Source organism: Malaclemys terrapin, chromosome 7 (genome assembly GCF_027887155.1).
Source record: "Malaclemys terrapin pileata isolate rMalTer1 chromosome 7, rMalTer1.hap1, whole genome shotgun sequence".
NCBI classification, from domain to species: Eukaryota; Metazoa; Chordata; order Testudines; family Emydidae; genus Malaclemys; species Malaclemys terrapin.
In genome coordinates, this window is record NC_071511.1 from 75,353,877 (window position 1) to 75,379,837 (window position 25,961).

The 25,961-nt window shown below is 44.2% G+C and overlaps 1 protein-coding gene across 1 annotated transcript in view; it reads left to right on the plus strand.

The window, feature by feature from the left end:
- Positions 1 to 25,961, plus strand: part of WAPL (WAPL cohesin release factor) — a 128,889-nt gene that overhangs the window by 74,567 nt on the left and 28,361 nt on the right. The window contains exons 5-7 of the mRNA XM_054034191.1: positions 16,726 to 16,821; positions 25,009 to 25,161; positions 25,374 to 25,510. Coding sequence (XP_053890166.1) covers positions 16,726 to 16,821; positions 25,009 to 25,161; positions 25,374 to 25,510 — 386 coding nt within the window. The remainder of the gene's footprint in view (positions 1 to 16,725; positions 16,822 to 25,008; positions 25,162 to 25,373; positions 25,511 to 25,961) is intronic.

Here is a 25,961-nt window from a genome sequence, read left to right on the forward strand (position 1 = left end):
CAGGCCCTAGGTCAGGGCGGGGCAACAAACACTGAGTCAGGAGCTCAGGCCCTCAGTCAGTATGGCGGGCTGCAGGAAATAACTCCTCCGCAGGCCGCGTGTTTGAGACCCCGATCTAGTCTGACTGCCTGCACATTGCAGGCCCCAGAACACCACATGCCTACTCCTGTCGTTAGAATGAATTTCCTATTGCCATTGCATTGTAATCCCTTAGAGTAATGCTACCAATTTGGTTATTGAATGGTGTCACTAAAATGTTTTGGGGGGGAGGGACCTGGTGGGAAGCAAAGGGATGTTTTTTGTTACTCAGTTCTGAGATTTGAAGAGTGCCTCCTTTTCCTGCTTTTGACAAACAGACACAAGGAGAAGAAGAGAAATGAGAACAAAGGTTGGGGAAATACAGTGTTGGTTGATGGCAGGATTTCGGATGCAGGTCAGTCACAAATGGATGCTCTGAGGTGACAGGTTAGCCATGACAGCAATTGCCCAGACTTATCTTCCAGTCTGGAATGTGCAGCGTTGTCTGGCTGGTCCTTAGGATGGCCAGAGCTAAATGTGCCATCTCATCTCATTGTGTTGGTGCTGTATGTTACAGCTGACCTCAGGATCAAATGGAAAGCTGTGAGACAGTAGACAGGAGGAAAGATAGTGGAGCAGAAAAGAACACACTGATGCAGCAGTGAAAGCCACGCTTCCCTGTTCAGCTCTAGGTTTCATGATGATGTGGTACCTTTTGTGATCCGTGGGAGAAGGATGAAGTCTTGGGAGCACAGCAGAGTCCTAGCAGTCTTCCCCCTCTTGGAATCCCTCAAAGTCCCACCCTTTAAGTGCCGATGGGCGGAATAGTCCATCCTCTCCTTTTGTTCTCGAATTAGGTCTAATTTCAGACATGCCAAGTTTGATCCATTAACTGCTGGTCCCATATTTTTCTTGTTTTCTTGTTAACACAGTCCTTGAGTTTTACATTGGTAAAGCCTTTTTGTTTAGACTAAGTTAGTCTTTGTTTTTCATTCTTACCGATTTTATAATCGGTGTTATGTAACAGGCCAAGTTGGACTTCTGTTACCTTTTCCAATTACTATTTTTTATTACACGAAACTGGACCATTTCATAAACTTCCATCGACTTCCCCACATTTAAACTCATAAAGGAGGTAGGCCTACTAGTCCCCAGTTATCACAACAGTTGAGAAAATGGATACAGTGATTGGTCACCTGTGCATACTCTGTTTATAAACTACAGCCAACTGTCCATCTACCTGTCTACTGTTGTTTGGCTTGCTTCTTGTAGATGTCAAAGTGAGTACTTGAGGAGTGGCTTGAATGTGGAGAGGAGCATGGACTTGTGGAACAGTTAAGGAGGGCATTCAGGAAGACGGAAACAGCATGGAAAAGTGCTGAGACAGTTGTATGAGAAGCCTATGAATGAAACATTGTGGCTGGTATTAGAGTGGAGAGAACATCATAATGTTAGAACTTGGAAACTACACTTATGAGGAGCTCCTTCAGTGACGATTCTTGCAGAAGCAAGTTTTTGTTAAGTGGTCCGGGTACAGGGATGCCACCCTAGGGAGAAATTATGGTTATTCGAGTACTGGTCCCTATATGTATTCCACCATGGGTATTCATGCACCTGAGATGGGAAGACTTTTGCTAATAGTTTCTCTTGGCCTGCACCTGTGTTCCTCCTCACCTCATGCTCTGGACCGAGGATATAAGGAGTGCTATAGAACTCTCGAGTTGCCACATGGTCCTGAGGCTTAGTCCTCCAGTGTCCAGTGAGCCCCTTCAACTTTGAATCTATAAATATTCTAAAATAAAAGCTAATTAAGTATTAGTTAGATTTCAGACTGCCTCCTTCCTGGTATGGGACTCAGATTATGTCCAGGATTTCAGACTTAAGAGCTGTCTCCTGCACCCAATCCTTCCCGGTCATCTATGACCATCAGAAGTGCCTGTACGTCCTTGGAAAAGTTCATGTTTCCACTGAGTGCAGTATCTGTGGCTCCTTGCCCAGCCAAACCCGGCAAGAGTGGGAACAGAAATTTGGGAAACATCCAATAGAGTATGCTTTGAGGTCCCAGTCCAATCTAGGCCAGGCAAACTCTATGTACACCAGGCAGAGGCATCAGAGCATTCTGCCCAGCACCACTACCTCAAATACAGGGGCAAGCAAAGGCAGAACTAAGGACTCCCCTTTCCAAGCTCGCTGTGAGGGTAAAATGCCCTCTCAAAAGTCTAAAGAGAAATTGCCGTCCAGAACCACCTTGAAGATGAGGTCTGCTTTTGTGATGCCTAAGTCTGATGACTCTTTGCACCAGGTTCCAATGACACAAAAGGGCAGTGGTGCCTAAAATGTAGGGTGCGTCCCCCCTTTGGGGGGGGGTGACGGGGCTCGGGTCAGCATCCACAGGGAGGTGGAGAGGGAACGGTTACGCCCTCAGCTCTGCTCCACCCCCAGGCATGGCCCCAGCTCTGCACCCAGTCACAGCCCTGACTGGCTCTGTTCCCAGCCCCAACCCCCAGCTGTAGGACCCAGCCCCAGCTCCACTCCCGACCCTGACTCCCAGCTTCAAGGCCTGGCCACAGCTCTGCTCGTGGCCCCAACTCTGCCCCCCAGCCTTGGCCTCTGGCTACAGCCCCACTTCCAATCCCATCTCTCAGCCCCAGGCTGCGGCCCTGCTTCTAGTATCGTCCCCCCAACCTCAGCTGGGGTGGGGGGCACGGACCAGGGTGAGGAGGGGCATGAGGTTAAAAGTTTGTGGACCACTGCTCTAGAGCCCATAACGGTTACAGCACTGACCTGCAGTCTCCAAAGAGTGAGAGTGTCTCCACATCGGCATCGTTGGAACTGAGCAAAGACAGATGTGAGCCAAGGTTAGGACAACCACCAGTACTAACAAAGGATGCCCAAACACCATGCATCACCAATACCAGTGCAAGCTTTTAAGGACACAGTGGCTTCCAAGGTGCACAGGGAAAAGAGACTTCATCCCCATCCACTGATGGCAACTGACAAATGCTTTTCTATATTGATGGTACCAACGGCACCACCATTGTAACTGGAGCCCACATTTCTATTTTCAGGGGAGTCTGACATGATGTAAGGATTGACATCACCACCAAGAGAGGTGAGCCCAGATAGAGCATCCAGAATCTCCTGGGCTCTACAATGACCTCATAAGATGTGGTCCCCACCTCGGACTACTGGTAACCCTGTGTGTTGGGGACCTCCTCAGTCCATGTTAGGTTCCTCTCACTGGCCTTATTGAGGACTGTGGGACCTGTACAAGCTATATCTGGAATCGGTGTGGTCTCATTGAGAATTACACAGTTCCCTCTCCCCTCCCTCCTGTCCCCTGCCCACACACAATTAGAGCTCCTGCAAGAGCCTAGGGAAGAAGAGGGAGGCAGGGAGGACAAGATCCAGTCCTAGCCCAGGTTCCAACAGGCGTACCATCATCATCATCTGAAGAGGCGGTTGCCTGGCCTCGCAGTCTCCTACAGATGACCCTAACCAGTTTCAACATCTGTTAAGGACAGTTGTGGATGAGCTCCAGAGTCCTCTAGAGGAAATTCAGGAGACGCCTCCCAGACTCCTGGATATTTTATAGAGTGCAGGACTTAGTAGAATGGCACTCCTGTTAATGGAGCCATCCTGGAACCTGCCATTGTCATGTGGCATACTCCAGCCACATGTACACTTACTCCTAAGAGGGCAGAGGAGAAGTACTTTGTCCCAGCCATGAACGATGCCTATTTTCATATCCGCATTCATCCCCTCACAGATCATTCCTGGTATTCACTGTACGTCCAAATCATCAGTACAGGGTGCTCCTCTTTGGACTAGCAACAGCTAGTCCATGCTTCTGACTCTCTGGCTTGATATTCTTTCTTTACTGAGATGACTATCTATTGACAGGGAGATGTCATCTGGAGGTACTGGCATCAACCTCATCCCTCCTCAGTCTTCTAATGTCAATGGGAACCTGAGTGTATGCAGAGATGTCCATTTTGATTCCTTCACAGACCATAGAATTTATTGGAGCAGCTCTGGACTCAGAGCCGGAGCAGCTCTGGACTCAGAGCCAGAGCTTATGTACCCCTGGTCAGATTTCAAGCAACAGTTTAATCAGTCAACTCAGACAGCCCCATCATCTTTGGATGTCCTCAAAGAATTGGACAGTCCCACTGTTCTAGATTTTCTGATCACCCTGTAAACCTCCTGTAACGATGCGGTTCTGGCGGGACCCAACTGAGAGTGCCAGTTCAGGACAAATCACTTAAAACAGGGCAGTTACAGCCCAAGGCTGGGGTTTTTCCACCTCTAAGGCAAACCAAACCAGCCAGACTAAGAGGACTTTGGTCTCACCCCACTGGCTAACCACAAGTCACACAAGCAATTCCCTTAGACACTCCAGTTTTCCAGTATACCACCAGTGCCACTCGTTATGGGGACAAATGATTATGAAAACCAATACCCCAGTAAAAGAGAAGGTTCTCCTGATCCCATAGGACCAAGCCCCAGACCCAGGTCAATATACAAATCAGATCTTACCCACAAATCATGCTGTTGCCAATCCTTTAGAATCTAAAATCTAAAGGTTTATTCATAAAAGAAAAAAGATATAGATGAGAGCTAGAATTGGTTAAATGGAATCAATTACATGCAGTAATGGCAAAGTTCTTGGTTCAGAGATGGAATAAACTGCAGGTTCAAATCAAGTCTCTGGAGTACATCCACAGCTGGGATGGATCATTCAGTCCTTTGTGTAGAGCTTCCATTTGTAGCAAAGTCCCTCCAGAGTTAAGAAGCAGGACTGAAGACAAGTTGGAGGAGTGGCATTAGCCTTTTATAGTCCTTTACAGCTGTAAGAACACCTCTTTGTCCTTACTGTGGAAAATTACAGCAAAATGGAGTCTGGAGTCACATGGGCCAGTCCCTGCATACTTTGCGGAGTTGCAAGGCATATCTGCCTTCTCTCAATGGGTCAGTTGTACAGCTGATGGTCCTTAATGGGCCATCAAGCAGGCTAGGCAGAGCTAATACCAGCTTGTCTGGGATGTCTCCCAGAAGCATAGCATAAGTTTGAAATACAGACAGTTTAGAGCCAATATTTATAACTTCAACTACAAAACTGATGCACACACATAGACAGCATAATTAGAACCAGTAAACCATAACCTTGTCTTAGACACCTCATTTGACCCCCTTTATATAAGACTTGGTGCCACTACAGGACTTTGGTTGCAACCATGTTCTATATGGTCCCAGTTCAAATCAATAATGTGACACCTCCCGTCTTTCCTTTTGGCTCCCTAAAAGTACACTTGGTGATAAGTGATGCCTACCACCCTCAATCAATAGACCCTCTGTTTTCTCCTGTCTACTGGCTGTACATTTTCTAGAGGTTCTAGGTAGGACTTTCTATCGTATAACAGAAATAACAATCCCTGCTCTGGCATGGGATCTTAATTTGGTCATTTTGGCATTAACCAAGTTTCCCTTCAAACCTTTAATAACATGGCTACTCTCCCATATGTCTGTGAAGGTTGCCTTCTTAGTGGCCATCATGTCTGAACCAGTTGTCCTCACAACTGATCCATCTTATGCAATTTTCCATAGAGAAAGTTATGCTGACACTTGCAAACAAGCATAACTATAGGCTGACCCTGTATGATGATGATCCTCAAATGCGGAGCAAGTGGCAGAAAATTTTGAAGTGTTGGATCAATATTACATCAGAAGAATGAAACTTAAGCAGCAAAATTAATTCTGGTTTAAACTTCAGAATTAAATGCAATTCCAAAACCAAGGTTATAGCATCCTCCGCTTCTTCCAACCAATGTAAATAGCAGATATGAAAACTACAGTATATTATCTGCTTGAAACTGGTGTAATTAGTCTTCAAGGAACAAGAAGGCTTAGGGCTCCACTCAGTTCTCTTCCTAGTGCCCAAGCACCAATTGCCAGCACTGTTGGGAATTGCACCCCTGTAGTCACTGGAGGGAGACTCGTCCTCTTCTGAATTTGAGATTGGGTCTTACTTTTTCTGACCTCCAAAGCCACGCTTACTACTACTTCCATGGGTCCAGGCACAGGAGTACCATCCAGTGGTTGACCATGAGGTCACTGGGGACCTGCACCGGTCCAGTGGACCTATAGGAACCTGTGGGCCTTTCCCCAAGTTTCCAGGGCTTATTCCAGGCACTCCTGTTTGGTGGCTTCGGAAAGAAGTACAGCACCATCCTACCACATGGCATTTGGTCCCAACTCTGGTACAGAGTCCAATACCAGCTTCCAAAGAGCCGGTTCAACAGGATCTTGCTGATGCAGAAAGGGAGGAAGAGCATCCACAGCCTGTGCTGGTCTCCCCTTCCCCTAGATGACTGTATGTCACCTCCCCTAGATGACTGTAAGGCTCACCAAAAGTTGTTAGAAGGTTGCCTTAAATCTGGACGTACAGATGGAGTTAGAGTCCTCCCACAGCTTGGCTGACATTTTGGCTGCTGCGAGCCCTTCCAAAGGAGTCCTGCCTCTCAGTGAGGCCATTGTGGACCCAATTATGACTTTGTGTCAGACCCCTACATCCCTTCCCCTCACTTCAAAAAGGGCTGAATGAAAATATTATGTACATGCCCATGGTTGAGTTCCTCTGCACACCCACACACCCCACCCTGGGGTCCCTTGTAGAGTCTGCTGCCAATGAGCGTGAAAGGCAGGGACATCCGAGCACAACCCTGAAATCAAGTGATTCAAAGAAGTCTGTTTGGTAGGAAAGTCCACTTTACCGTGTGTGTGTGTGTTATAACTTAGAATTGCAAACCAGCAGGTGCTACAATCACTGAATTTTTCCCTCCGTGGTACCTGTCAGGGCCTATAACCTGAGATCTGCCACCCAGGGCTGAAGCCCTTGGGCTTCAGCTTTGGCTCTGAGTGGTGGAGCTCGGGTTTCGGTTTCAGCCCCGGGTGGTGGAGCTCGGGTTTGAGCTTCAGCCCCTGGCTCCAGCAAGTCTAAGCCAGTCCTGGTGACCCCATTAAAATGGGGTCCTGACCCACAGTTTGAGAACTGCTGTATTAGATTGAGAGTTTCGGACTTTGTGTGGAAAGTATTTGTCATGGTTGGTTAGATGACTGGTAAGATGTTTCCCACAGCTAAACTATTGGCTTGTGCCCTTCTGATCCATTCAGTTATCTTTCAGTTCATATCCTGTATAGCCTGTGTTATTTAATGAGCACCTTTTCTATCACCTGATTAAAAATGAAGGCTCTCTTTACAATAATTTGGTATACCCAAGAAATCGTATTGACTTAACTAGGTCTGTATCCTTTGCTAATCCAGATGCCTCTGTAAGGAAACTCCATTACATTGACTACTTAATGGTTTAACTATTTGTGATCATGTGTTTGGTTTTTTTTTAATTATAGGTATAAATGAACCCAAAGCAACCACAATAAAAACATTTAAGATCTTAATTTCTTTTTAGGACTGGGATTGAACAGGATTGCAATCAGGATTGACTGATTGGATTTTAAATTAACTATCTGAAGTGTAATGAAAAAGTAACCCTGCACTTTTAATGTATGGAGTTGGAGAGTAACATCTGGGAGCCGTCACAGAATGAGTGGGGGCCAACACTTTGGCCTATTAATAGGCCAGATAGTGTTTTAGTGGTTTTGCTCATAGGTTGTATTCTTTCCCAGTTTCTCTTATTAAGTTGGTGGTGAGCAGGGTGTGATGTGTTGCCATTTGCCCCACATTCCAATGGCTGAGTGGAGGCAGAGTTGAGGTCCTCCCAGCTCTATATGTTGAACTGGTTCCCTCCCACGCTCTTCATAAGCAACTATTGCTCAGAACAGCAGTAATTCTATGGGGAGTGTTGTCTTTGTCCTCCCACTCTTTGGTGTAGACAAAGACATTATTAGCTGCAGCATTTCTGGATGAAGAGAGAGGTAGGGCTGGAAAGGTAACACAAGAGTGGCAGAAGCAAAGATCACACGTAGCGAGGGAGCAAAGAAAATTAGAGAGACATGGAAACCCCCTCAGCCCCAGCAAAAAAACCCTGCAGGACAAGGGAAAGATGGCAGTAAAGTAAAATGGAAAGGGATTTATGTTGTGGTGGGATTCTGTCTGACTTTCAGCTATTAATAAAAATTAACCTTTTTGGATGAGTATCTTAAAAAAAACTCAAACTTTTCCTGTACATTTGAAAGTGTGTGGTTAGGAGAGATGATGCCTCACCACACATCTTCCAAAGACAAAATAAGATTAATGCCCTTGAATAGTGTCAATGTTTTTCATTTAAAATGACTTAACGGTGACATGCATGGGGGGAGGGGGAGTGAAGTTGTGGCCTTCTTTTCCCAAGTGCCTGACTGACCATTGTCATGCTGCTGCCAGAGACTCAGCACTGCAGGCTCTTGTCACTCATGTGACCAGACTTTCTGCTTCCATAGAGAGGGAGCCAACAGTTCGTAGGTCATAATGTGAATAGAAATATTACTTTTGCCTTCAAATCTGCTTACTATAAATTCTAGTCTGAGTTTGTGACTAGCAGTACAGAGTGTTTACCTCTGGCAGAGTTAAATAATTTTGGGCAACATGAGGTTAACTGTTTTTGGGAAAAATCCTCTACTGCATTAGGCCTTTACTTAAGTTGAGAATGCCAAAATGGCAAACAAACTAAGGAGAAGGCCAAAAATTTCTTGCTGTTCCCGTAGCCAGTCTTGGTCTAGACTTACTTAACAGGACAGATGAATGTACAAAATGCACTACTTACAAATCAGTTAGACGTGTTTTCAGGGCTCCAGAAAACCATCCACTGAGCTCTTTGGCTCACTTACTGCTTAGTCTGTTGCTTTTGGAGTCACGGAATCTGCTTCATCCTAACTGCAGTTGCCAAGAAATAATCCCTCAGTAGGGGAGTAGATCAGGATTGGCTAAAAGAGTCCTAGTCCATGCAGCATCAAAGCTGGCAGGAATTCCTCCAGAAGTTGTTAAAAGGAAGTGTTTGAGAGGAATGAGGCCTGCATTTACTGATATTCCCTGACTCTTCTTGTTTAGTTCATAATCTTCACTGGGAAATCAGTCAGGCCTGACCCTTCTTGCTACTATGCTCCCTTGTCCTTGCAATTTCCAACAAAAGGAAGTATTTTCCAGTCCCTCAGAACATTTCTGATGTGGGTAGTGCTTCCCTAGTAATAGTTGGGCTTCTCCCTAGTACCCATTGTACAGACTCTTCTCTTAGGCCTGGTCTAATCACAAACTTGCAGTGGTTTAAATAGTGGTGTGGCTTTGGGTATAAAGTATATGTTGGGAGGAGGGAAGGCAACAGGCAATGAACTATTAGGAAAGACCAAGAAGATGGAATATGGGGAGACGCAAGGAGAGCAGATAGCCTGATGCTGGCCTCAGAGAGTAACTGAGGGGAGTGTTGGAGGGAGTCAGAGAAATGGTCAATAAAAAGAGAGTATAGTCTGAACTAAGTTTGGAATGGTGGGATAACCTCACCAGAATTTAGGAGATGGCACAGGAGTTTCACTTTCACTGCCCTGACTCCTGCTGGAAGTGAGTCTGACTCCTCCCTCCTTAGTAATTTGAATTGTCCCAATATGTTGCCTTTATATGGAGTCATCTGTTTCTTCCTCCCCTTCCTCTCCCCCACTCTTTTTCCCATGTCTTCAGAGCTCCTGTGAATTTTTTTTTCCTTCCTCTAGACAAGTTGTGTGGTATAGGACTGGAGGATTAATGCTTTTCTGATAATGTTTGTTTTGGTTCAAAGGAATGTATCTCTGGCATATCACATACTTTCCCTATTAACTGCTTTCAGGGTTCTGATACGCACATGGTGAGGTGAATGTTAATTACTGGGAAACGTGTTAGTTTTTCTTCCTTCATTTGACTGTAATACCAGGTTCACTGGATACTTTAAGAACATTAGGTCATCTTCACAAGTGTCATTGGTATTCATGGCACCAAAATATTTAATGGATATATGTTTTCATTTAGTACATGCTGCAGTTGTGAATGAAAGTTAAAGAGAAAAAACATTCTCCTGATTTCACATTACTTTCTATATGGAAATATCGTTAAAGCTCTGCCCCATGTCACTAATGGCAGAAATAGGAACAGATATTAGTGCAAATTTTATATTTAGTCAAAGTAATCACTGGAGAAGTTATCTTTAAGATCTTTGTGTTAAATGTTTTAACAATTCTGACTCAAGAAAAACTGGTTTTGCTTGAGGAAATCTGAGGATTATAGTAGGCTATGATAGTAATTGAGAATGAGTGAACTTTGTCATGATGCTGGACTTCAGCCAAGGTGTATACATTCAGCTATGAAGTGCTGATCACTTTGAACTACACATCTCCTTATGTTGAAGCAGATACATTACTTCATCATCATATACAGTACACCAAGTTTATGTAGTACTTTCAGGGGAAAAAAAATATATATATATTCAATATTTTAATTACAAAGGTTTTATTCAAAGAATAATGAATTAAAACTTATCTTGAAACCTTTTTATTGGCCTTATTATAAATACTGTAGTTTAAATTACTCAAATGAGGCAGCAGCTGTCAATTAGTAGTACCTGGCATCCAAAAAGATCCATTAAACATCTTTCCATTACTTGAATCCAAATAGTGAGATTAAATTCACATTTTGACCCCTGGAGATTAGGAGTCAAACTTCGTTTTTACATTGTTGCTGGCAGATTCTAGTCCAAAGGAAATAATTTGGCTGAAGAATTCACAGCATATATTGTAGCACAACTCTTCATCCTGTGTCAGTGTACTGCTCCTGTGCTTTCAGGTGACATTTGTTTTCTCTGCACTGACTAAACATTTGTTCATCTCACAAAGAAAATTGTTCATTGTAAGTGGGGAATGAGTTTACATATTGCTTAATAAATTTGTGAAATTTCTTCGTCTTCAGGATGGTGGATGCACACAAGATGACCTCTCTTTATTTTCTCTCTTTTTTTAACATTAGACACATTATAAAATCCTAACTTTCAAATAATTTAGCATGTTAGCTTATGAAATGTCTTGAGTTTTGGATATTAAATATAAAATGTTGATGAATGGTTAGTATAATCGTATCAGTTGCTTTTAACAGAAAGGCAAATTAAATACTTTTTTTTTTTTTTTTTCCCTCCATTGTATACACCATGGCAATGGTTGTCCCCTATATCTTGGACGGCGTTTTTGTCTGCCAATAGTTCCTACCTTTCTTGTTTTGCCAGCATTTTCATCATGGCTCATGCCACTGGCTTTTATTTTCTGTTACATATGTGAATGGCAGGCTATGCTACACCAGGATATATTAGAGTGCCAGCTCTTGAAATTTCTGCTTTGAACCTTTTGGGGGATAGAAATTAAGCATGACCCATAGTATATGCCATTGGGAAATGATCTTTTCAAAATGACAGCCACAACTGTGCATATTATGAAATCACTGGTATTAGTTTTGCTTTTGCATGCCAACCCATCCAAAAAACCAAACACCCTCCGCCCTCCAGAATATTATGTTCTTCATATCCTCACTGAGGCATTTATAGTTTCAAACAGCTATTTTCTGTGTGAAAACAGCAGCTTTTATTTTTATAAGATGAGCTTTACACATTTAATGGATGAAGGAGAATGAAGATCTCTCCACTCTGCTCTTCAGCAAAAGATACAGCTAACTATATTTTACAATGTGTGTATGACATTGCAAAAATGACAGTGAAACAGTGAATTTCCTGTTATGCAACACTAAGCTTTCTTTATAAATCTCAGTCGAGGTTATTTTATAGCACCCCAAAATCCCTATCTAGTTTTTATACATGAGACAAATTCAGGCAGTAATGCAGATGAAATCAGTGAGATAGGAAATATATTACAATGCTGTCACTTTAACTCATTTTAGATATCAATAGGTTTTGTAGTATCCTTCGTGTAAGAAAATTGAAAAAATGATAGGTTAATCACTTTGTGATCCTGTAATCCATATGGATTTGTTATAAAGATTGCGTGTTCTATTTTGGGGGGAAATTGGAACAAATTCACAAATTACCACTGCGCTCCCTCCCCCTCCCCCCCCACCCCCCAAAAAAGTCAGTGTTGTAACAAGACTTTTCTGAGAAATCTAGCATTTTGAACTGTTTGAGCAGGTGAGGTTTTTCTTTGCTTGATCAGTCCTTTTAAAATAGGCTTGCCTTAGCAACATTGTTTGCATTTAAGTGGTCTGTTTCTCAACTCCAGTTTTGCTATAGACTAACATAAAACAAATCTCCAAAATGGTAGTTGGCCTGGTACTTACTGGTCACTTGGTGATCAGTCATAACTTCTTCACAGCTGATTCTTCAGTTATCCTTGCTCTGTCACAAGGAAGAACCCATATCCCTGTAGAAACAGTGGCTAAGGGGGAGAAAACATGGTAGCTTCCACTAGGATTGCTTCAGTTATATAAGGGTTAAGAGAGGATCTAAAGCAGCAGCAGAACTGGAATCAACAGCTGACAAAAAGTATTTCACTCGAAAATGGGGCTCTGGACAGGAGAGTTGAAGCAATATGCAGGAGTGAATGTACTTGGTTCACTGCTTCTGCTGAACTGTGTAGAGCTAACATGGCACACAGTAATCTGGACCAGGAACTGAAGGGATCTGGGGGTGAAGAAATTAGTTGGATAAATGCACAGATTTAATGAAGTACTAGAGTTACCATAGGTAAGGTATGTCATCACAAATGGGATTATTTAGAAGTTGAGGTGGGAGGTAGTTTAGGAGGCAGCTGTGGTCCATGATGGGAAAATTTGAACAATACATCTTTCAGTTCAAGTTCAGACTCCTTGATGGGAGACCATTTCAATCAATCTTTTCTTTTGCTTTAGGGTAGCCATTTTATAGTAGTCCTTTCTACAATTTGTAACTTTTGTCACTAGGTTTCATTAATGGAAAGGCATTAACAGAGTTTTACACAAACACTTCAAGAAACTTCATCTGGGTAATCAGAGTGTTTCTTAACATGTTTATGTGCAGTGCTGTTGTCCTGTAAATTAAGACCACTCTTGCAAAGTTATGCAGAATCGTACACTTTCCTTCTCCAATTCTAAGATAAAACTGACTCTAAGTACATTCTGTACTGAAGTGTGGTTTTTTTTTGTTTTTTTTTTTTTTTTAAGCAGGTCGGTAGATTTGAATCTAGGAAACTATATCTCACATTTCTTCAGTCACAAATGACAGTTTGGCCGTATTGAGGTTACTTGAGGACTACTATACATCAATTAACGACATCCTCATGTCTTGATTAGTAGTCCAAATTTCAGAAATGCAGAATTGGAAATATAGGGGATTACATGTCAGGATTGAGTTAGAGGTGAAAGAAAATCTTCCACATCTCCTGGCAAGTGCCAAATAATCACTTATTTTTTAGGAGTACCCACTTCACTTTAACTTAAATCTCCAGAAAATGTCCAATATTTTTAGTATACAGAAAATTATTTACTTAAATGGGGCTACTTTTAACAAACTGATATTTGATTGTGATCTTTAAAATTAGACCCGAAACTGTGAATGAATTTTATTGGTTCTTTAGAAACACTAGTTTTGGTCAGTATAAAGCAGTATGTGTTTGTTATTGGGCTCCATTTTCCTAGATATTAAATTCCAGGATTTGAAAGTTCAGTTTACCAGGGTCTAATTCAGGGGTAGGCAAACTATGGCCCGGGGGCTGGATCCAGCCCCTCAGGGCTTTGGATCTGGCCCGTGGGATTGCCAGGGCCAGGGCAGGCAGACAGGGAACCTGCCCTGGCTCTGGTGCGTGCTGCTGCCACCCTGGAGCCACTCCCTGCAAGCCGGGCCGGACTCCAAACCCCTCCTGCACCCTGCACCAACTCCCTGCCTTGAGCCCCCTGCCACACCCCTCTTGCACCTTTGCCTTGAGCCCCCTCCTGCACTCCGCACCCCTCCCTGCAGCACTGCCCTGAGCCCCCTCCCACACTGTGCACCCTCTCCTGCACTTCAACCCACTTCCCTGAGCCCCCTCATAAAACCCACACCTCTCCTCTGCCCCAACCCCTTGCCCTGCCGCACCTCCTCCTGCACGCCGCACTCCCTCCCTGCCCCAGCCCTACATTTATGGCCCTGCAAGCAATTTCCCCACCCCGATATGGCCCTCGGGCCAAAAAGTTTGCCCACCCCTGGTCTAATGGGAAGCTTTCATTGGAAAGAATGGAACTGTATGTCAATATCTGCAGCATAGGATTTCATTTTTTTTAAAACTCATTAGTTGAAAAAGTAGCTTTCCAAATATGAACTGGTGCAGTGTTGTCAGAGTCTGCAGGCAGACATCTCTAGTAATAAGTAACAAGAAGTAACAGTATGAGGTTGGAAGGAGCGTCAGTTTGACTGCTTCATTCAGAACCTTTGTGCACCACTGAAACCGTCAGGAGGAGTTATGTAAATTTCAAGCTTATCTGCTGCTAATGAAGGCTGCAAGCAGTGGCAGTGGATCATTGGAATTATTCATACCCCCCAAAACAGGCTTGGGTATATTCCCCATGAGGCAGTAAAAAGGCTTTGCAGGAGGGAAAAGACTAAGCTCCTCCCTTCTGAGAGTTAGAGGGGTGAGGGCATGAAGTTTTAGATATCTGAGGCCTGGGCTAAAATAGTGGGTGGAGGGGGGGGGGGGGGGGGAGGTTCGAACTAAGATACGCAACTTCAGCTACGCTATTCACATTGCTGAAGTCGAAGTATCTTAGTTTGACTTACCTGGCCATCCTCACGGCAGCGAGTTGACCACAGTGGCTCCCCCTTCGACTCCGCTTACTCCTCCTGCCCAGGTGGAGTACAGGCGTCGATTTGGGGATTGATTTATTGTGTCTAGACAAGACGCGATAAATCTATCCCCGGTACATCGAACACTACCTGCCGATCCAGCACCCTGAAATTGACAGATTTCAGAGAAAATAGACTCACTAAGAAAATTCCTGGACAGTGCCCCCCTGACCAGCAGCTGGGCCAAGAAGGGATCAAGATTCTGAAAGCTGAATCTTACAGGATGAATACCTCTCTCCTTCATTTTTCATGTCTCCTATTAATAAATGTTGTCCTTTCCATTCTCACTAAATTTATCCCCACTGAGGAACAAACCTTTTTTCTGAGGCAACTAATGTGGCCATCTTGGGTATGTCTACACTGCAGTTAGACACCCATGGCTAGCCCGTGCCAGCTGACTCAGCTCAGGCTGTTTAACTGCAGTGTAGATGTTTGAGTCCCAGAGCTCATGCTGCAGCTTGAGTCGGAACATCTACATCACAATTAAATAACCCTGCAGGGCAAGTCCTGTGAGCCTGAGTCAGCTGGCACGGGTCAGCTGTGTGTGTCTAATTGCAGTGTAGACATACCTTTAATCATATAAGTGGAGCCCTACTTTCAGCTATTGTTCCTCTTTTTTCTTAATCCTTTTTTTTTTTTTTTCTGTCTTCATTTTGTATTTCATTTATATTGTAAGTTCTGTGGGGCAGGAGCCATCTTTCTCTTCTCTAAAGAGCAGTGAAAAATTGTGGTGCTGTACAAATGTTTAACAGTATAGAGCTAATTGGTGTACATGACACACAATAGAAATTCCACTTCTGACATGAAGTTAACATTGTTCCTGACCTCCCCAAAACTCTTTTTAAATTTATGATGATAGGAAACCTACCAATGTACATAATGTCATGTTTACTACACCTTCAAAGAGAGGATGCATAGTCCAATAAGAATAGGGTTTTTAGGCATAGGTTTACATTACTTTTTGGCACAAGACTTTTTTTTTCTTGTGCACGGCTTCCCTTCTTGATCCTTTTTAAATGTTAAAAATAGTTTTAATTTTTAGAAAAATTATAATAATTAGTAGAAAAAGCTACTTCACATGATTAGTGGGGGCTTATCTAACGGAAAAATAGAATATGTAGTTTATTGCTTGAATTACATTTATGAATCAGATTTCCAGGCATATGTAAAAGAAATCATATTAGTATATTTATCCTTAACTGCTATTTCATGTGTTGAGCTTTTTTCATTAAACTACTGAGGAAAATTTCATTTTTATGTATCTTTTTTGGTTTGTCCTGACACATGTATGGGCAGCAGTTAGAAAGAATTCTGCTAACTATTTTAACATGTGGCTGTACCAATGGGATAAGAGAAATTCTCAAATGAAATAAATGAATTTAAGATAAATGACAAAATCCAAGTATGTTGGCTTTACATTTTTAATCAAATCTTCAGTGTATATTTCGGCTGGAATGGTATAACAGATACGTTTATCTAATATAAGTCAGTAGGAAATTTATTTTAATTAAAAGAAGCTTTAATGTAGACATCATCAGGATATTCACTTTGAAATATGTATGTTATGTTCTTCATAAATTCATGGTTTTACACCTGAAAACATGAAATGAATCTTACCTATCATTCTTAAAATTAGAATGGTTGGGGTCAAATCAGGTTAAAGCCATGTCAAGTAATTTTGTATTGAAAAGGAACTTAATTTAAAGTAAAATTCCTGTGATGTTGCAATGAGAACATGAGGAAAAGAGGTAAGTTAATTTTGAAACAATTTTTTAAAAAAACTAAACGATATTAACAGGTATAAAATGTTAAGAAATGAGATTTCTTTTTGTTGGTAAAATATTCACTGATAGTGCTACATTTCTATTAAGATATAACAAGCAATTATTTTATTTTTCAGTCTCCAACAAAAGCTGTGTATAATGCTAGGCACTGGAACCAGCCAGAGTCAGAGGCTCTACCGGCACAACCAATATTGAAAACTCCAACCATCCCAGTGAGTAGGCTGTTGTGATTGTTTGTTTTTCTTCTTCAAAACTTTAGGGAGAATTAATAAACGCTGACCAATATTTGGAAATGATGAAGACAGGCTAGCAAGGGTAATAGTAACTCAGAATGAAGTCCAAATGGTCATGTTAGCCATTGGGTGTAAGAGCCAAAAGAAATTGAATTGGAGGGGGAATCCTCTAGTAAATTCTAAAAGAACAAACATTACTAGAGTTAAAAACTTGATTTCATTGTCCTTTTTTAATATGAAAATCAAGTATTTTAAATTACATGTGTGAATTGTTCTAACTAGAGTTGTATAAGACGGTTTTAAGAAACAATTATTTTGCTCAGATATCTAGGATATATAGGCTGAACAAATCAAACATAACAAAAATGTCCACAAAAATTGTTGGTGAGAGGAGAAGGCTAAGTGCCATGAACCATGCTTACTGAAAAATAATTCTGAATACAGTCTGTTCCAAGTAGGAATGTATCAGTGGATTGTCATTGAGAGAGAAAAGGGGTTGGTTGCTGGTTAGCCAGACTCACCAATTTCAGTGTTAGTCAACAGTTATATTTAAACAGAATCCAATACTTTTGGCCTATATATGTGTCTAGAAGCTGTCACTTATTAAGTGAAGATCATTCTATTTTAGTGACTCTGCTTTTGTTTTATATTCAGGCAAATGAAGTAATCAAAGTGTAAATAATTTAATACTGCTACACCCTCAGGATCCGTTGTCCTAATTCTTCAGTTATTTTCCACATGAGCCTGACTTCCTCCACCCTTCTGTTTTGAGGTTGACAACTTTAGCCTATTGGATCCGGATCCTTCTTGATTACTTCACAGTCTCCATTGCCTTTTATAATGGAGCCTCCCTAAAATGTTAACTATATTGCCTGGGAATTTTAAGTCACTTTTTAAAAATAATTCTTAGTTAGTAGCATTATTGGGGGGGGGAGGGAAGGTCTCAGGGCCATGATCCCTTCAACAAAAACTATAGTGAGGCACAACACTCATAAATCTAAATTGAAGCTTGTTATTCATCACTAAATACGCTAAACATTTGAGTCATTTTTTATTTTATGAAGCGCCATGATAGCACTGCATAAATTAACAAGGTCAGCCTTCAAGTCAGCTACTCACATAACAGCAAAAACTGATTTCTTGATCATATCTCTTCTTAGATACAAAATCTTGGAGGCCTCCAAATCTTTCTATTTTTTTTTTAAATAAACTGCTAGGTAATTAAAAGTTTTAATCTATTCTCTCTAGATTAGGGATAGAGGCCTCATAGTGTATAGAATAGGCTTTTCATTTTCATCAATTTTTCACTTAATATTTGGGATTCTGGCCATCAGAATATTACTTCAGCAATATGGTAGAGGTCTGATTAGCCTCAGTCCTCTAAAGGAATTGTTATTGTGACCAGGGCCGGCTCTGGCTTTCTGGCCGCCCCAGCAAAACAAAAAAAAAAATCTGCGGCGTGGCCGGAGCCAGGGTGCAGGGGGACTCCCTGCCCTGCAGATGTGCCCCGGCTAGCGGAGGGAGAGAGAGAAGAGGGGCGGCCACAGCTTCAGCGGGGTGCTGCCACGCGGCCCCTCCCACCGTGCCCCCTGCCAGGAGGGCTCCACACCACTCCGGTCGGCTGGGAGGGAAGGACGTGGGCTGCCCTGTTGGGCTTGCTGCAGGGCGCTCCTCTCCTCCACGCCGTTGCCCCCTACAGAGCGGCCGGAGCGGAAGAACAACAACAAAAGCGGCCATGCCACTCTAGGATTGGGCAGAATGCCGCCTCCTACAAGCTGCCACCCCAAGCACCAGCTTGCTCGGCTGGTGCCTGGAGCCGGCCCTGATTGTGACAAGAAAACAAACATGTCTTCCATTGCCCAAGAGGTCTGTGAATACATTGAGTCACTGGATAAGAAAGTGTGCCCTCAAAGGTATTTTTAGCAACAAAGTTATTGGCTTTATTTTTATAGTTTATATGACCAAGGTTTAAGAACAGCTGTGGGATTCCCCTGTGGTCCAAAAGTTCATAGGTGATTCTGAGACTGGATGAGACTGTCTCCTTAATTTTGGTAGCTACTTGGAATGCTGCTATTTGATTCCTTAGAGTGGTAGAGAAACAACAGTTTCTAAAAGTGTTTGTCTTTACGTATATTCTGCACATGGGTTCGCAAGTGCCTGAGACTAGAGATTTGTGTCAGTTGAAGTTGCTTCCCTCATGCTCTCAATGAGGTTCCTCAGATTCTGGGTAGGACAGGAGCACTACCAGTTCAGAGTGTTCCTATTCAGATTGGCAACAGCACTAGAGTCTTCACAAAATTCTTCTCTGAATGGCTATGCCGTTTTTTCATATCTGGACTATTGGTTCTTGATGAGCATATCTAGCCAGGAGGTCCAGTCAACTATACTATTCTTGCTTCATTTTCTGGCATCCTTGGGGTGTATGAACAATGAAAAGCTCACTTTGATTCCCACAAAAGCCATAGACTTTATAGGAGTTCCCTGAACTCAATGCCAGCAGAGGTCTACGTTACTGTCAACAGATTCCAGGCCAAACACAGCCTGATAAGATAGCTAACCATCAGACCATGTACTGTCGTCAAGGTTCGTCTTTCCTAGTAGGGAAAGACAGACATGGCTGCGTATACCTATGTAACGCCATTAGCCAGGATTTATCTCTGTTGCCTGCAGGCCTGTCTCTGATCTCTTTATTCACCAGACAGAGAATATAAATACCAAGGTGACGATGGTGGACAAAAAAGGATCAGGTGCCTGTTTCCTTCCACCTGCATGGGACGCAACCATAATCACAGGTGCATCCTCAGAGGATGGGGAGCCTACATGGACAGTCATACTGCCCAAATCACATGGTCTCCTTGGGAGGCCAACATGCATATTGACCTCCTGAAGTTGAGAGCAGTCTGTGTGCAGTAGGTTCCTTCCCACTTACAGGGTTTTGTTATATCCTGATGTATACACAACAAAGTGGAGCAAACAAGGTGGAGCAAAATCTCATTCCTCTCTATGGAGGCAGTCAGATTATGGAACTGGTGCATCAGCATCTGCATCACGCTCTCAGCAGCAGACCTACCTGGTGCACAGAATTCTCAGGAAATCTCAGCAGGGAGTTTTCCACAGACCATGAGTAGGAGATACTCAATTCCATCCTGAATGACTTTGCCCAGTGGGAAATGCCGTTCTGGGATCTGTTTGCCTTACAGATGAATAAGAAATTGTATTTATAGTGCTCCAGAGTGGCGTTAGACTGGGAATCCAGGGTCCCCTTTTATTATCATGAACAGACCATCTAAAGTATGCATGCCTTTCCACCCATCCCCCAGCTACCTCAGTGTGATAGTCTTTGGGATACCCAGGATTGCAAGTCACCTTGCTACCCTCTTGCCTCAAAGAAGAGAGAGACTTAACTGGGTATCCACTGCCTGACACTTCCAGTCTGTTAGCCACCCAAACAATATTTTCATAGCTGTCAGCCCTTACTTTGCCTTGCCAGTTAATAGTAGCATTTTGAAGCCTTGTCAGCCCCAGAGCATTTTGAAGCATTCCTTCGGTAGCGATCAGCCCCATGTCCACTACACACACAGTAATTTCAGGCCTGCTGTCCCGAAGGAGGCAATGTACATACCTGCTTACTTGGTCCAACTCAGGATCAGCACTTAATATCACAGCCCTGAGATATATTTATAGTGAAAACAATCATAAGTTCTTGTTCAAGTGCTTGCTCATGTCCATTCCACATTAGGTGTGTGCGCTCACCACATGCACCAGTGCCGGAAGTTTTTCCCTCAGCAGTATCCATAGAGGAGCGGCTCTGGCGCCCTCTGGAGTGGCACCAGTATGGCATGGTATAAGGGGTGCTGCCGGCTCCCCCCACCCTCAGTTCCTTCTTGCCGCCAGGCATGGTACACAGAACATTTGCTGCTCTTATTAGCATTGCTTAGGCTTTGTTCATACAAACTAGAGTTCTTGTAAAGTTAGTGTACATGGTTCGTAGTTGAGTTAGTTAGCCCTTTAGCAGTAGTTATGAGTTTTGTTAGTCCTGTTGGACAATTAGTCGGGGGATGGGGCATGCCCCAGTCCCCAGGCTTTAAGCTCTGCAATCGCTGCAAAAAGCCCAGGCCGGTGAGTAATCCACATAGTAGCTGTCTCAGGTGCCTTGGTGAAGTGCACATACGTGCTAAGTGTCGAATCTGCAAGTCCTTTAAACCCAGGACTAAGAGAGAGTGTGAGATCAGACTCAAAGCGCCTCTGATGGAGCCGGTGCTCACTGTGGCCCCGGAGCAAAGGTCCGAATCAGCACCTAGCACTGCGGCATCGGTGCGTAGTGCCTCTCCGGCGCCATCAACGAGCTGGCACCAATCCACAGCCCCGGCCAAGAAGCTGAAGAAGGCCGGCAGGGGACGGTCTCCTACTCCACGCAGTGGGAAAGACAGGGCTTGGGATGAGCTCAGAGACGCGGCAGGCAGCCCATCTCCCCCATCAGGAAGTCGGACCTCAGCTCATGTCGTGAGATGCAGCCCACCCCATTCCTTGCCTGGAGGTCCGGACATATAGGCTGGCCTTCGTCAGCTTCAGGTGCTGTTGACAACTGAAGCACTCCAGGCTGTGCAGGAGATCCTGATGCTCCTGGTGCTGCCCACATTGGCCCCAGCGGTGCCCAGACCTAAGCCCACCTTGGGACCTTTCCATCCACCCTCGCCCCAACAGTACCGTTCCCCATTGTGGGGGACATCACGCCACCACTCACCCACTCGAAACAGTCATGTCTCGGAGTTAGGGAGGCAGACGTGTCGGAGTCCTCTTTGGTCATGGGACCTTGGGCACTGGCAGTGGGATTTGAGGCAGACCTCGCCGGTTACCTGGCGCAGACCCACAGAGGCACGCGTTCCTCGGTAGGAACGTCGGGACCGGCCATTGCGTCACCGGAACGCCATTACAGATTCTGTGAATGATTGGAGGACCATAGCCATGGGCCCCGCCAACGATCCCCGAGACAGATGTCTCCGTATTCGGGGAGATCCTGCCCAGCCTGCGATACCTCCAGGTCCCACTCCTCGTCCCAGTACCAGTCTCAAAGTGCAAGGCGTGGATCGTTGGTCTTCCGTTGTGGTTCCGCCGAGCGCCGCTGGTCACCGAGGTCCCCATGGAGGCGCATGTTCCGCTCAGACTGGTCCTCCTCTAGACGCGACTGCGATTATCGCCAGACACGGAGTTGCTGCTTCAGTGGATCCGGTCATCGGGTAGCAGTCGCTACGGATATGGCTCCAGTATGGAGCAAGGCTCCGTATTGGCGGGGCAGCCTCCGAGATCCTTGGTGCCCGCCTCCATCGTCGGTACCGAAGCCTGCCCTATGGGCCAGGCCCAGTGGCTGGCCCTGTGGTACCCTTGGAAAACACAGGGGTTCAGCCAGCCCTCCCAGCCTGCCCGCTCGGTGTTGAGAGCCTCAGACAGGCCTGTGGCCTCGACGACCCAACTCCCTCCGGTGCTTGAGGCCCCAGGGGATAAGACCCCAAAAGTCTATGTGGACCAAGGGAAGCAGTCTGCTGGACCACCAATGGGTGCCGTGGAACCCGCGGTACCAGCCGCCGCCTCCTCATCACTGGATGAGGTCATCACGGAACTCCCTCACCTGGTTCCTCAGGATGACACTGAGGCACACCAGGAGCTGTTGAAGAGGGTCACGTCCAACCTTGGCCTGCAGGCGGAGGAGTTGGAGGAGCAAGCATACTCATGTTTGACGTCCTCTCCTTCACAGGCCCTGCTAGGGTGGCCCTTCCCCTTCATGAAGGGGTATTGAAGATATTCAATGCCTTGTGGCAAATCCCCTCCTGTCTGCTCCCTATCTCCAAATGGGTAGAAGGTAAGTACTTTGTCCCGACTAAGGGGCACGAATACCTTTACTCCCATCCTGGCCAAAATTCCGTGGTGGTTGAGGCAGTTAACCACAGGGAATGCCAGGGGCTCCCCGGAGCTACCCTCAAAAATAAAGACTCTAGGAGACTGGACTTGTTAGGACGGAAAATTTTATTCCTTGTCTGGCTTATGGTTGAGGCTGGCCAACCACCAGGCCCTCCTTGGCTGCTGTGACTTTAATATGTGGCAAACCGCGACCAAGTGCGAGAATACCCTCCCGGAAGGTTCCTGTAAACAATTCTGGGCGATCTTCGATGAGGGCACGTCTGCTGCCAGGGCAGCCCCTCAAGCAGTGTCTGACGTGGCAGACTCCGCCACCTGCACCATGGCATCCACCATCTACATGCAGCGAGAGGCCTGGCTGCTCCTCTCTGGGTTGCCTTCCGGGGCTCAGCAGTTGATTCAGCACTTTCCCTTCGATGTCAAGGCCCTGTTTGCAGAGCAGGCGGACAACAAATTACATGGGCTGAAGGACTCCCGAACCACCCTAAAAACCTTGGGGTTCTACGTTCCGGTCCCGGCATGTAAGCGGTTCAAATCGCAACTACCCCAGGGGCAAGGGAGCCAGCCCTGGCAGGACCCCACACACAAAAAGCCCAAGGGCTATAGACTGTGCATGAGCCACCGGCCCCACCCTCTTCACAGGCTGGACCCCCGCTCCAAGCAAGGAGCTAAAAAGTCGTTTCAACGGTATGCCCGTCTATTCCCTGGATCCGATTTTTCCCAATTGTTGGCAACCACCTTTCCTTTTTCCTCCCGGTGTGGTCAGTGATGACTTAGGACCGCTGGTCCTCAGTATTGTGGCGCACAACTACACTTTCCAATTTATTTCCACAACCCCTCCCCCCCTTCCATCTTCAGGCACCCTTCTCATGAGAGTCTTCTTGAGCAGGTAGTTCAGGGGCTCTTAAAGCTGGGGGCAGTTGAGGAGGTCCTGCCTCCTTATCAGAACAAGGGTTTCTATTCCCAGTATTTTCTGATCCTAAAGGCCAAGGGTGGGCTGTGTCCCATCCTGGACCTGCGATACTTCAACAGATACCTAAAGAAGCTAAAGTTTCGCATGGTCTCCCTGGCCGCCATTATCCTCTCCCTGGATCCAGGAGACTGGTATGCCGCCCTCAACCTGAAAGATGCATACATTCACATAGTGATCTTCCCAGGACACAGACGCTTTCTCCGTTTTACGGTTGGTTCGGCCCACTACTAGATTGTGGTCCTTCCGTTTGGCCTGGCTACAGCACCAAAGGTGTTTACCAAGTGCATGGCAGTAGTCGCAGCCTACCTCCGGCGTCAGGGTATCCAGATTTACCTGTACCTCGATGACTGGTTGGTCAAAGGCAACTCCAAGCCTCAGGTCCAACGCAACATCACTGTACTATAAGCCACGTGCCACTCCTTGGGACTCTACTGGTCAACCACAAACAGTCCACATTAGTTCATGTTCAAAGGATAGACTTCATAGGGGCCATGCATAAAATATAAATGTGAGACATATAAAACCAGTGCAGGAAGAATACCATTAATTTGCGGAAGCATCCTATATCTATTGAGGTTTCCACAGTGCCCCACAACACTTCCTCTATACATGTTCTCTTATGCTAGGGAAGAAGCTGGGAAGCCTGCTACCTGCATACAGGAAGCATTTTCAGTGGTCAATGGCAGGAGACAGATCTCCTGCTAGCTGCAGCCACAACTAGAACAGCAGCCTCTAGTAACCAGTGGTGAGAATTGTAGTTAATATAATTTCCATCCCACTTGTGTTGGGACAAAGATGAAAAATTCAGTGTCATACCCATATCAGGCTACTGGAAAGTGTGCTAATGACTGGATATAGCAAGCAGCTCAGTAATGCTTGGAGTCTCCAGGAAGTAAGATGGTCAGTGTAGTAGTAAGAGGCAACAAAGAATTTAAACTTTTTTTTTTTTTTTTTTTTAAAAGACCAAACTTGGTAATTTTACCTCCCCTGGTGATCAGTTAAAGTTAATCAGTGCAAAAGATTCCATCTGCTCTTTTAATTTTGAAGTCCCACCAGACCCTGTCTCTTTTTCTTAAATAAAGTTTTTTTTTTTATATTTAAAGCACCATTTAAATGGTCTGGTATATTCCAAATTTGATGAATGGTGCAGGTACACCTCTGTCTTAGAAAACCCAAGATTTGAATTTGAAAAATGCACACTCTGCTCTGTTTCCGTATGTATTTCGTATATGTTTGCGCATTCAAAACATCTGCCCATTTAAGCACTTTCTTATTGATAGGTAAGGCTATCTTCAAAGGAGGCAGTTCATAAAGATGATGGAGTTTTTAAGGCTCCTGCACCACCTCCCAAAGTGATAAAAACTGTGACAATACCTACTCAGCCCTATCAAGAGATAGTAACTGCATTGAAATGTAGGAAAGAAGACAAAGAAGTAAGTATTTTTAAGACATTTTTAAGGTAATTATTGGTATTTCTAATATATACTGAAGGAATAGTGTCAAAGTGAGGCTTTAGCTTTCACCGTTAAAGTTAATGGTTTTATGTCTGATTTAGGTTTCGTTTAAAGATAACATTAAATGTGTTAATTTTATAATCTCTCCCAACAGCAATTTATTGTGTTCAAAATATATTTGTATCTTCCAGTTATACACTGTTGTTCAGCATGTAAAGCACTTCAATGATGTAGTGGAATTTGGTGAAAATCAAGAGTTCACAGATGATATTGAGTACTTGCTAAGCGGACTGAAGAGCAATCAGCCTCTAAACACACGTTGCCTTAGGTGAGAGATATTAACATAAAGTATCTTGTATATATTTACTGTATTCAAAGGAAAAAAGTGAGTTAAATATATTTCTATTAAATATGTGATCTGACTTTAAAATGTTGTTAGTTACCTGGAGTTTCTGCGGTCTGGAACAAAAAAAAAATACATGTGAAAATATTGGAGATGACATTTACAGAATATCGTAAGTGTGAATGTATAATGTGGGGAAGGATAAAAGAGAGTTTTGTGCAGTAAAATTACATCCCCAAATTTACTATTGTACTGCTTAAAGACAAAGATTACACTAACTTTTCTTTGTTTGGATATGATTATAAGCGAGGAAGCATCTATCCACTGTTCTTTAATAGAAAATTCAGTTTTTAAATAAATAAATAATATATATGTGGAAAGAATCCCCAGACACTTACTGACAGTGATAATATAATATCATGCTGAGGTTTCCTTC